At 43.4% G+C, this 12,971-nt stretch overlaps 1 protein-coding gene across 5 annotated transcripts in view; it reads left to right on the top strand.

The window, feature by feature from the left end:
• TMED8 (transmembrane p24 trafficking protein family member 8) overlaps positions 1 to 12,383 on the top strand; it is a 31,198-nt gene extending 18,815 nt beyond the window's left edge. For 2 of the 5 annotated variants that reach the window (XM_082616997.1, XM_082616998.1), the window contains exons 3-6: positions 733 to 862; positions 2,616 to 2,742; positions 3,145 to 3,450; positions 4,706 to 12,383. In XM_082616997.1, coding sequence (XP_082473123.1) covers positions 733 to 862; positions 2,616 to 2,742; positions 3,145 to 3,450; positions 4,706 to 4,923 — 781 coding nt within the window. In that variant the 3' untranslated portion in view covers positions 4,924 to 12,383. The remainder of the gene's footprint in view (positions 1 to 732; positions 863 to 2,615; positions 2,743 to 3,144; positions 3,451 to 4,705) is intronic. The other 3 variants (XR_014293680.1, XR_014293681.1, XM_082616999.1) reach the window with 3 other exon arrangements.
• The last annotated feature ends 588 nt before the right edge of the window (positions 12,384 to 12,971 follow it).

Below are 12,971 nucleotides of genomic sequence, written 5' to 3'. Positions count from 1 at the left end.
GTTATTGGGATAGTAGATTAACGTGCTTAAAAAAGTGAACGGGGTGTGCTATGGATATCAGTGATAGGGTGTGAATGGAAACACTGAATCGCTCCTGGGATAAAGGCGGGAGAGGGTTGCCTTGCTAATCGGTCTGTACTTCCTTTGTTTTGTGATCAGTTTCTGGCTTAGGCAAGGCCTCCTCCCTTTGCTTCTAACAGCAGCTTTATGTGTGGAACAGAACTGGGATTCTAACTCTTCTTTTGTTGAAATTCTGTGCGGAGCAAATGGCATGGGTCCCAGAGTGAGGAATAAAAACCAGACCTGCGGTCTATCTCAGATGACTGAGCTGTGTGTTTACCATGGTTCTCAGAGCCTGGGATGTGGTGTTGTCAGTCCTGAGCCCTCACATGCTGTCACTGCTTCATTGTAGGCCATTTCAGCCCTGGGCAGTGGTCAGCTGAAATGACGGTGGGCCCAAATGCCAGAGGAAAGGTGGGGTGGGGGTACCCTTTGAAGGTTTTTATTTCTGAGTTTCTCCAGGACCACTGTGCCTTTGAAAAGAGTCCTTGAGGGGAATTCCCTGGCGGTCCAGTGGTTAGGACTCCACGCTGTCACTGCCAAGGGCCCGGGTTCAGTCCCTGGTTGGGGAACTAAGATCCCACAAGGGAACTAAGATCTCACAAGCCGCACAGTGCGGCTGGAAAAAAAAAAAAAGAGTCCATTAACTGACATGATCTCTTTCTCTGGGAGGCCACAGATGGTATCTCCAGTGAGGGAGGATGCCACAGAAGATCAGCAGAAGGCAGCCGGTGCCGTGGAGGCACAGGCCTCGGTGGAACAGGAATTGCTGTCTGCAGACCAGGCCCAGGTCCTCAGCAAGGTAGGGCGCACATTCTTACTCTCTCTCTGAAAATCACTAGTTTGTGGCAACAGAATTTAGATGCATTTGGATGGGTTGGAATTAGAAAGCACTGTCATCTCAGGTTTAATTATTTGGGGAATGATCATGTGTATCCTCCCCAGGGCCCATCACTGTACTAGCACCCAGTAAGCATCTATTCAAAAAATGGAGTGTTATAATGAATGTTCCCATGTTGTCTAAAATCCACTCGATGTGAGGAAACTTTAACTACTGGATTATGTGTTAGTCTCAGTTTTCTTGTGGTAGATCTACTCGGTATTTATGGTAAAGATTCCATAGAAATGGTACCAGTAGTAGTGGTCTCCCTGCCATGGAGGGATGGGTTGTTTGTATCATTATTAACATATATATTAGAATAACAGATGGTGTCAGTAAAGACAATGCCGAACATTATAGTTACATTTGTATGGTGCTTTAGAGTCTACAAAGCATTTTTATCCATAATACAATACTTCATTTACTCCTGAGAACAACCCTGTGAGATAGGTACCATTATGTCCCCAATTTAAAGATGAGGAAACTGAGGCTCAGAGCTGTTAGTGACTTTACTAAGTCTATGCAGCTAATAAGTTGCAAACTAAATCTTTTGTTTAACCTTCTGTAAGAGGAGGGACTCATTCAAGCAAGTTAGTCAAAGTCTGATTTACCTCATTTAACATTGGAAATAAGAGCTGAAGGACTTACTCTTCAGAAACATATTATGAGAAAATAGTCTGGGAGGATTACAGCATTCATTCATTCATTCATTCATTCATTTATTACAAATATAATTCTGATTCCTTAACTGGACGGCTGTCTCACTGATGTGCTCTTCCGTGTTGGCAGTAGGCATACATTTCTTCTTGAGTTGCTTGTCAACTGCTTGGAACAGGGGCAGAAAATTAAGGCATAATCGCATGAAATAGGGGAATGGTAATCTGAGTGGTTTGAAGTGAAACCCACTAGGGAGAGACTGCAGGCTCCTGCCATGGGGCAGTGAGGGCTTTGTGAGTATCGAGTGATATTTGCACTTACGTGCAAGTTAGATGTCTGGCAGCAAATATACTGTTTAAATGCAAATCCTGGGGCTGGTCTAAGGTGAGATTGTGATTATTTATACAACATTGTTAGTGAATGAGACAACCTATAGGGTGAGACATCCAAGGTGTGCCATGGGTGAGAGAGAGAGACAGAGACAGCCAGAGAGTAGGAGCCAGATTCTCTCTCTGCGGTACTTTGGTGAACTGATTGACAGTGACCTGGAAGTAACCTCTGGATGGAAATTGTAGCAGGAGGATGTGTGGCCGAGTGAAGGTTGAGCTAAAGCCCAGATGCAAGAGCTGTCCTGAGAGGAACCGAAAGGAGGGACCGTGCAGGCACGGCCCAGAAACGCTGCGCCCAGAAATGCTGTCGATGGAAAAGTCAGTAGCAAATTTTGAGGATGTTCTTGGGCAAGGATTTTATGAAGAGTCTGAAGTGGGAAAGTTGCAAAAAGCAGGAGAGAACAAGAAAGAAGCTTTAAACTAGGGAACATGTTGATGGCGTTAAAAAAAAGTTGGTAGAATTTATTAGCAACCTGTAGCTGGAGGAGAGAGCAGGAATGTTGACTAGCACTCAGACTGTGAGTTGGGAGAGTGGAGGTAATAGGGCAGGGGAGGCAGCCTTCAGGTGGAAAGACGCGAATTGGAATCCGCCTTTATATATGTCCCGTAACCAGAGTTCTCTTGTGCAGATGGCCAAGTACCATGGTCTGCCAAGGTCTGGGGACATCGTTATGATCCAGTCTGAGCACACAGGAGCTGTAGATATTCTTTCAGCTGATTTGGAATCTGCAGATCTTCTGGGGGACCACAGGAGAGGTGAGACCTTTGGGGGTGTGGAAGGTGTTTTGGTTTTTTTTTGGTTCCCAGCGAGTACTTAAAGAAAGGCAGGCAGACAGACGGAAGGAAAGAAAGAAAGGAAGGAGAAAGCATAAAATTACATAGGTGATTATATTACAAAAGGAGGAAAAACAACTAGTGTCTGAATATTACATTCTGGATAGAGTACCAGGTGTATATATGGTACGTAAAGAGACTTATTTCTTAAGCTGAGTAGCTGACACACCTCAGGGCAGTGCTCTCTCCTTCCTTGTGAAAAGAAGTCAGGGAAGCCAGTAGGAAGAATGTCTTCGACTATGACAACCTCCCTAAGCAAAATGCCGGGTGTGGCAGCATTTCCTCCGGGTTTCTTTCTCAGTAGTGAGCTGCCTGTCCTTTCAGTCTCCCCACCTCTGATGGCGCCTCCGTGCATCTGGACCTTTGCCAAGATGAAGGAATTCAAAAGCAAGCTGGGCAAAGAGAAGAACAGCCGTCTGGTGGTGAAGCGGGGTGAGGTGGTGACCATCCGGGTACCTACCCACCCAGAGGGGAAGCGTGTCTGCTGGGAGTTTGCGACCGATGACTATGACATTGGCTTTGGAGTTTACTTTGACTGGACCCCTGTAACCAGCACTGACATAACGGTGCAGGTCAGTGATTCCAGTGAGGATGAGGATGAAGATGAGGAGGAAGAGGAGGAGATCGAAGGTAAATTTAATTTTAACATAATTTGCAGTTTCCTTTTCTGTCTCAACCTAACTTGCAGCGATCACTTCCTGTGTTGTACCAGTCATCCTCTTCCTGAGAATGCAGGTGAAGTATCCCTTTCAGCATGGCAAGCTAAGTTGAGGGATGCAGGTCAAAGTCAGACCCTCAAAGAACATTCTGGTGGAGTGGCTTTGATGCCTTAGTGGAAAGTTTCTTTTCTTTTTAATCAGTACCTAGCCATGTCCCCCAAGATCTCCTTGGGGACAGGGATAGGTTGGGGGCAGGAAAAGGGGTGGGTCCGTGCTGGTGTATGTAAGGACAGTGTTTTTCAGATCACATGTATAAATCTGAGATTATTTTATGTTTCTCTCTTACTTGTGGGATATTTACATTTATTCTTGGTCTGGAACCAAACTGAGTGATTACAATTTGCTAAATGTACCCATTCTCTCCTCCCTCCAAACTGTCACAGCTGGTTGACAAGAGCAGTTTTAAAAATAGTCTCTGTGCTCTGTTCCAGCTGTTACTTGCAGCGCCTACTCACATGGCCCCGAAGCTGCTTTGTTTGTTTGTTTGTTTTGTAGTATAAGAGTAGGTTCTAAGCATTAGCCTTATTCCTTTATTTTCCCGTATAATCTTATGGGAAAGATTAAGTCATTAAGTCATTCCCTTAACTTGCTTCTTCATGGAAAAGCAAGTCTGCAGGGAAATCTGCGTGTATTCAGGAAGGAGGAGAACCTCAGATCTTATTTGCTGACCTTCAGGGAGACCAGTAGGAGTTCGGGGTCACTCCATACAGCACTTTCAGCATTTCAGCACTTTTTCACATTTCCTACCTCCTTTAGCTGGTTCTTTTACCTGTTGGATGAAAGGATGTCAGAATTTTCCCTTCTAAATATCTTTTTCTCCCCCTTGGAAATTTCCAGATACTCCTGGAGCTAGGAAGGCTCTATAAGGCTAATTCATTGTTTCTCAGTGCAGATACTATTGGCATTTGGGGTGAGACACTGCTTTGTTGAGAAGGTACTATCCTGATATTTAGCACTCCTGGACCCTTGAGAACTAAATGCCCGTATCACCCACTGGTCACTCTGATGGCCCGAAGGCCACCAGACATTTCCAAATGCCCGTAGGAGGGCAGTAGTATCTCCCTTGGGTGAAAGCCACTGGGTTACCTGGTCCATCTTTTCAGCCTCAGGTAGGCGTATTTGGTCTCTGAACTCATATCCAGACACTCTTCCTTTTGCTCATACAGACCCTGTCCCAGCTGGAGACGTGGAGCGAGGCTCCAGGAGCTCCCTGCGGGGCCGCTATGGGGAGGTCATGCCCGTGTACCGGCGGGACAGCCACCGAGACGTGCAGGCCGGCAGCCACGACTACCCTGGCGAGGGCATCTACCTGCTCAAGTTCGACAACTCCTACTCCCTGCTGCGCAACAAGACTCTCTACTTCCACGTCTACTACACCAGCTGAAGGCCCGCTGGGACAGGGGGCAGGCGGTGTTTGCTGGCTGGAGCAGGCTGCCAGCTGGGGCCTCTTGTTTTGGATAGGCAAGAGCTAAAAGTTGAGCGTGGGGCTCCTGACCCTCACGCCCTGGCTGGCGTGCCTGACTGTTGACCCCATGTAGCTTTTCCCACTCCCAGGCTTCTGCAGATGGTGGTGTAGTGCCCCTGTTCCGTGGTCCCTGACTCACGCTCTTCTGGCTTTAGACTCCAGCAAAATCTCTCTTTGGAGGAAACCATCAGGCAAAAGCCTGAAAGGAAGTTGGGTGTTGCCTTTTAAAAATAGTTTTGTTTTGGTACAAGGTGTATTATTTCAGTTGCCATTCTCTTCTCTTCCAGAGCTTTTATTGCAGATGTGTTTAGTGGCACCCACTCTCTTCACTTTTTGAAAGGGCTGGAAGAGAGCAAAGCACATCGTCCATGAAGGAGCCCAGTTTCCTGGATGGAGAAAGCTCTGTCCAGCCTCTCACCACTGCCATATTCCCACCTGCTGTTTCTTTGTGGTCTCTGGCACAGGCTGGGAGCCCTCACTGCCTTTGGAGGGGTGTTATTAGTCCTGATGGTTTCACTCCACCTCTTTCTCTCCTCTTTTCCCTTTTCTAAGTCTGTGTCTTTGCCATTACAGCAAGAACTTCCATGCAATCCAAAATGATCACTGTAGTCTAAGATCTTCTGGGAAGAAAAACTGCCTCCATCACTTCCTATTTCAAGAGGCATTGATGGTCGAAGGGGAAAGGGTGGAAATTAGGTACTGGAATGATGTCAGAACCCACATTTTTGAAAGTCAAGTATTACTAAATTATTTTTTTTTGTATAATCAAAGAAGGAGGGGTACAATCTGAGAGAGGAGGTTAAAAGAAACAAATAAAACAACACTCCAGATTCCCCACTTCTTTTTTTTTTGGTCTTTAGTAGGTTTCTTGCATTGAGGGCTCAAAGCTCTTGGTGTTCAAAGTCTCTCAGGAAAGGTGATAATGAAACTTCACTGTTGCTGTTGGCGTATTTGTTCTTTAGTCCCTGGTGACCGCATTTTCCACCCTGTGAGCCCTGAGGCCCAGGGTGCTGCAGCCAGTGTCACCAGAGCAGTGGGGTGTCCAGGCCCCCAGCGGAGGAGGGGGCAGAGAAGGGACCACCACGCTTATGTGTCCCTCCTTCTTTCTTATCCCTTGTGTCAAGCCTGTTACTGCCTTAGGATTTTGAGGAATAATTAGATTTATTTATTACTTTATTTATTTTTAAAGCACATTTCATTTTGCCTTTGAGACAGTTTCCGTCTGTTTCTCAGAAGGCTTCCATCTGCTCTGAGCCATTGAGGGCACCTCTTCTGTGGAGTTAAAGCTGACGATTTCAGGAACAGTGGGGAAGGGATGACGTTCCACTCCTGCAGGTCAGTCCTGTGATGCTTTGGGAGGAGTCCGCCCCTGCTCAGATGGATGGATTACGCCAGTTTACCCCAGCACTCCCTGTTAGGAATTCTAGCTTGTGAGGGAATCTGCCCATTTGCCCCAGATTGTGCAGAGGACTTGACTAGCCAACCAGAGGCATCCTGTGATTCTAGGACTTCAGAGTCCTTCGCCTGCTCTGAGGAGTCAGCTTCTTCACGATGCTTCCTTTAGCTCATTCATTCCTTGTGTGGGTGCCTCACACCAAGCTTTCCCTGTGCACAGAAGCAGGAACTCCAAGAACAGGGCTTCTCACAATAGGTCTGTAGTGGCACCTACGTTATGAACAAAGGGCGATAACAGCCGCACCTTCTGTTCCTCTGGGGGCAAAGCCCCAAGTAGGAGAGGATGCTGTGGACCACCATAGCATCCCCATCCTCTGAGCGGCCTCATACCTCCATTGTTTTATATTTGAGTGCATTTTGTAGAGGATTATACTGGCCCAAATTTATATACCTTGTAAGAAGTTAGAAATTATTTTAGTGACTGCCTATTTGGGCAGTGAAAGCAAACTTGCTGTGCGTCATCCCATCTGGTAACTGTATGACTGCTCTTTTCATCACTGAAGTTGAATCATGCCTTAGCTAATTGAATAGAATCTTTATAAAATAATTTTCTATTGAGCTGTTCTCCAGTCAGCTAAAGCCTGGCTTATTTTTCCTGTTCATTATTAACTTCCGACTTTCTCTTAAAATGGAGCTGTCAGGCCGTTGGAAGCTCCCTGGGATAACATTTATTGTTGTTTATTTTTGCCATCAGAGCCTGTACTTATTTTCTTTGGAATCCTAGTTCTGTTGCGTCAGGGAAGCCTGAGGGACTTGTTCCCATCGCCTCTGTGTGCCTCTTACTGTCTGGTCACTTTTGAAGTCCTGGACATTGTTACATTTCATTCTGTACTGGTGTTTCATTAACAGTCAGTGCTTCTTTGATCCATTCACAAAAAATAGGTAAATTAATTCACCATCTAATTAATTCACTATCCTATATTAAGTATCTGAAATTAGTGAACTTTAGGGACAAAATATTACTTACCAAACACAGGTAGTTACTGAGAATTTCATAGTCCACCAGACCCTAAGAGGTAGTCACTTCCTTAGTCTCTCCCTGTCTTGAGTTTACAGAACCAAACAATCAAATGAAAATCATTGCTTTCACCTTCACCGTCTTCTTTAGAGGATAAATAAATATTAACATACAATGGAAAGAAGGTACTTCACAGTAGGAGAGAGACTGGAAGTCTCTCTACAGAGTGGCTGAGGTCTTAAGTTTCTTCAGTTTGTTTAGTTTTGCTACTTTGTTGAGAGACGGGACTTGTAGAAAGTTTAGAGTATTAATTTTTGCCAACATTTTATTTTGAAAAATTTTCAGCAAACAAAATTTAAAAGAGGGCTTCCCTGGTGGCGCAGTGGTTAAGAATCTGCCTGCCAATGCAGGAGACACGGGTTCGAGCCCTGGTCCGGGAAGATACCACATGCCGTGGAGCAACTAAGCCCGTGCGCCACAACTACTGAGCCTGTGCTCTAGAGCCCACGAGCCACAACTACTGAAGCCTGAGTGCCTAGAGACCGTGCTCCGCAACAAGAGAAGCCACCGCAATGAGAAGCCCACGCACCGCAACAAAGAGTAGCCCCCGCTCTCTGCAACTAGAGAAAGCCCGCGCACAACAATGAAGACCCAACACAGCCAAAAATAAATAAAATTAAATTTAAAAAAAAGAATGTTTAAAAAAATTTAAAAGAAGTATATAGTAAGCACCCTTATGTATATCCAGCACATAGATTTTAAAATTATAAACTGCTAATTTTTAAACAAAGATGATTCTGCCATTCTGTTCCTTTTGACAGGTATCCAATAGAGTATGTTCCCTGCACAGACATCAGCTCTCCCATGTCAGAGAGCTCCTGGTTTATTAGCAAGATTATTTCACTCAATGCCAGTTACCTGGGGAGGTGGTCCTCATAAAAATGTTTCTTGGTCTCCATCTTTCAAAACTCATGCTGTATTTCCTCTCTCCCTCAGGCCATAATTTCTAATGTTTTCTTCTCTACGTGGCATGTCATAGTGAAGGTAATTGTGAAACTGCTCTGGAAGGACTTTATTCTAATCTCTGTTGCTTTCCAACACATCCTCAGGACTCTGAAATTAAAACTCAATCCTCAGATAATATGTAGCTTTAAAAGGGAAGTAGCTAGCAACTTGAAATTAGGCCATTCTTAGTTATTCTTTTCTTAATTGATTCATGCACTTTAAAAATATTTTTATCTGTTATTTAGGAAAGAAAATCTTAGACTTTTAAAAAGTATATATTGTCCCTTATAATATGTATATGGAAGAGTTAAACCTGAAAGCTCACTGTCTTATCTTGATCACTGGGTTTAGATATTGTTGTAAAACATCATTTAGAGAAAATATGTGTTTGCATGTTTTTGATGAGCCCTATCCAGTCCTTCTTTGAAAGAATTAGGTGAAGCCCAAACGCTAAAGTCTGTATTTTTGTATTTATTTTAAGACTGCTTTTCTGCAAAAGGTTGCCTTTTAACCCCAAAGTATAAGGTTCTAAGGTACAGAGCGGAGTGACCCTAACATTTACACAAAAGGCTGTTGTTTTAGAGGAAGGGGCAAGAGTGAAGCAGTTCATGCAGCTGTGAACTGACTTTTTATATTGATAGTAAGGAATGAAAACAATGAGAGGAAGAGAGAAAAGCTATCAGATGTATCCCAGAATTCTGCTCACATTCCTGATTTTGTGTAGTTCTTTAGTTTGCCTTTCATCCGTTGGAATTGTTCTTTAGGCCAGAAGCCTCACTGGTTCTCACTGTGCTTGTTGGAGAAATCCCAAACCTACCTGTCTTTTCCAACAGGATCGACTTTAGACATATTTTTCAGTAGGTCTCCTCTGCTAAGTGTAATCCTGACCTGAAGATTGATTTCATCTCTATATTCTCTGAGACTTATGAGTCCAGTGCCATGAAAAAAGATGGTGAGTTTAGAAGGAGGCTAGGAGGAGTTCCAGCTGTGTCACTGTAGCCTCAGTTGGTTTTGACTATGGCTAAAAGGGGATGAAACAGGTCAATTTTGACCAACATCTCAGAAGAGCCTCAAGCCCCAAGAGTGTGTTTGTGAACAAGCTCTGCCCTCTGTAGGCTGACTTCCCTGTGAGGTGTAGGAATCGCCATCTTCTTTAATCTGTGTGGGACAGTCATACACACAGCAGGCAATGGGACCAACCAAACAGACACAGTTTGTTCTTACTTTTAGAGCTTCCATTTAGACTTTCTCCTGGGTCTAAAAGGTCCAAATCAACCACTTTAACTAGTCTCTTTCCACCTGGCCAAACGTGTAGACCTTTTAGAAACCTGAATTTGCTAGAAAAGGAAAGAGCACCATCCATGTAGAATCTCAGTGGTTGAAAAGGGAAAGTGAGCTTCTGTCTGAAGGAAGGTGATTTCATTTTTTGTTGTTGTGAGGGGTAGCTTGTTAAGGGATTTATGCTCTTTAGCGAGCAAGTCATTGTATTCATTGTATTTGATTGTGCTCATGGAGCCATGATGCATGATTCTTTGGGGAGTAAATAGGGAATGGGTGTCTAAAACCAGTCACAAGTTGGGTGCTTTCCAGCAACCCAGTAGATGGTGAATATTCCTTTGGCCAAAGTCCCAATTTTCATGCACATGGGATCCTGCCCCTAGGCCTTCATTTCCACACAGCTGAGAGGTAAAGAGGGGGACTAGGCCCCCCTCCACTTCTCTTATTTGTGGTATTGTTTAGCACTGGCAGCATGGTATCCAAGGCCTCAGTTTACCGGTTAACCAGAATTAAATAATAACGTGAGTTGAGTAGATAAAGGCGATTAACCTAGGTTGGAAGTAGGGCTGAGGAGGGATTTTGCCTTATAGTCCCACATGGGGGTAGCTGGGTAACTCGTGTATGACTGTGTGGTTGGAACTCTTATTAACTTTACCAGGTGAGTGCAGAGGATGTGACAATGCTCTGCTGATGAGGACAACAAATTAATTGAGTTGGCTAAGAAATAGAGCAAGGCCTCCATCTACGGGAAGTAGATTCTGTCACCGGCTGTGAGTGGAATCTCAGAGTGCGCGTGAGCTCTGCAGGTTCTCAGAGTCTGGCTTCAGAGCCCACCAAAGGAACCAGTCTTCTGTGGGCAGTGACTCTGGCTTTCTGCAAAGGAGAACCTTCTGGGAGTTGCTTCCTGGTGGTCTCTTTTCTGGGAATGGGCGGAGACACCCCGGCAAGAGCTGCTTTGGCTCTCTTGGTACCTGGTTATGGTCAGTGTTGCCCCTTTGCTCTGTCCAACCAGTCCAGCACCTGTGGGCATTCCTTTGACATCTACCCAGTTATTTAGGCAGTGAGGTTAGGGTAGGATTTGGGACCCAAAGGTGAGAGAAACTTTGCTAAGTATTGCGTGGCCAGATTTCAGAAATCACTGCTCCCTCTGGTGTGTTGCATGTCCCTGCTGGAACCAAGAAGGCCAAACAAAACTCCTCCTATTTAAAAGTCTTACCACCAACCCGAGAAAACCCAATTAATTGCCTAAAGCCTTGATAGTGGGGTTCATTTACAGTCAGTCCTTCAAAAACTAAGTCCAAAGGCACAAGACTCTGGCTTTGAAATTATTTGTAGTCCCAGTCACTGGTTTGAACTCATGATCTGATTTCTTTTAGTCCCCCAGGCATGTGGACCAGAGTTAATTTCATGGCTGTTCTTCACTCTTAAGAGATAAGGAAAAGGTGCCCCAGAAGTCTAGAGATACAGGCTTTTTCAAAATTAAATTCCACAGTTTTCCGTCATTTTAAGCAGATAGTTTTGACTTACCTAGGGATAAAATAGTATATGTGAAATGATTTCCAGGGGACAAAATGTATTTTCTAAATGTTCTGATATAGGGTCATGAACAATTGTTAAGTTTTGGTTTGCAATATTATAGTATATGGGATTACAGAAGAGCCCTTAACTCACCGTCATGTAAAGGAGCTCTCTTCCTGAACTCTTTCTCTCACTCAGGTTTGAAATGCCTCATCTGTAATGTTACCTGTAAGTGATTGTTATTGTTGGTTTTCAGGTTCAGGCAAGAATCATCTGGAAAACATTATCCTAATTCCTTCTCCCATGTCCTAAGCAGTACATTTTACTCAGAAATTCTGTATTAAAAACACTAGCAGCCCTTTCTGAGATTATTGTCCCGTAAATGAATTTGTTTTTATTTAATCAAGTTGAATTATTTCCATTTAGCCATGTTCAAGAGCAAGTAAAGCCTGGAGAAAGCAATCCAGTAACCCATGAATCTGGTGTACCCATTTCCCTTAATAATGGGAAGTGTTTTGAAATCCCCAGAAGAAAGCTGCTTTGTAATTAAAGTGATGGATTATAAGGAAGCCAGACTTTGGGTAAGGGTTTTCCTAAACTACTTTATGCCATTTAGCTTATGTTTCTGAAAGGCCTGCTTTGGTGCCATGCACTGAGATCTATCAGTTGATTGAAAGATGATCACGCTTTCTTGGTAAATATTTAAGCAACTGGCAACCACAACGGCATTCTTTCCTTATCGTTCTGTATCATGCACTGATGCTGACGTTACAAAAAGGGGTCTGGAAGGGAAACAGTGTCACAGTCTTTTCTTTAAAATCAAAGTATCCCAAGCAATCGTTTATTGAGGTCAGCTTGTTTTACATGTACCCTATCATGAGGAATGCTGTCAGCATCTCCTATGATTTCTAAGAGCTCTTACCGAAATTGTTACTTGTTATGTCCTGCTGAGTGGTTTTTCCTTTAAAACACCATATTTTTACCACCCTGTGGCACTGAATGTGTTGCTGAGATACATAGATGATACTGAGCTATGGTTCCTGAAATAGCTCAGTTCTTGTGTTTTTATATTATGTAACAGTTTTGTGATGCTTTTATGCATTCTTTGTCTTCTCTTCCAAATTTTGAAATGTCATAAATAAACTTTTTCACTATGCACCTGAAATATTTGAGTTATATCTTAATGAACGTGACTTAGAGTTAAAATTTTTTTATTCATCTCTCTTCTGCATCTTAAGAAGAAAAGTATTCTTTAAATCTATACCAATTATTTTATAATCTATTATTATAAAAATTAAGAAAAATTAACAATTAAGAAAAATGGAGAATGAGATTAATGATAGATCTTTCATCTGCATTTAAATTTATGGCTGAGTATGAACTGGGATCTGGGTTTGGCCCAAGCGCAGAAAAATTGTGTTTAGAGTAATGATTACTTAATAGAATATTACTGAGTTTTGTTAGTATTTGGTCCCCAGTGATGTTCATTTTCCATTGTACTGACTTACTCTATTCAAATTTGGAATCAGTAGTTTGGACACCACGGTAATCATTTAACATAGTCTAGGTGATATTAATCCAGCCTACTTTCATTTACAGAAATGACACCATAAGATATCTTTGACATCTCTCAAAATGTTGCCTCTGCACATCGTTGGTGCCTATTACAGAATAGGAAGGACTCACATCTGAGCAGAGAGGGGTGCCATTTAAATATTTTCTTTGGTGATATCTGTGGTCTAAGATGAGCCTG

Source organism: Mesoplodon mirus (assembly GCF_964341445.2).
Source record: "Mesoplodon mirus genome assembly, chromosome: 4".
Lineage (NCBI taxonomy): Eukaryota > Metazoa > Chordata > Mammalia > Artiodactyla > Ziphiidae > Mesoplodon > Mesoplodon mirus.
Note: the sequence above shows the minus strand (reverse complement) of the source record. Positions and strands in the feature narration are given on the sequence as shown.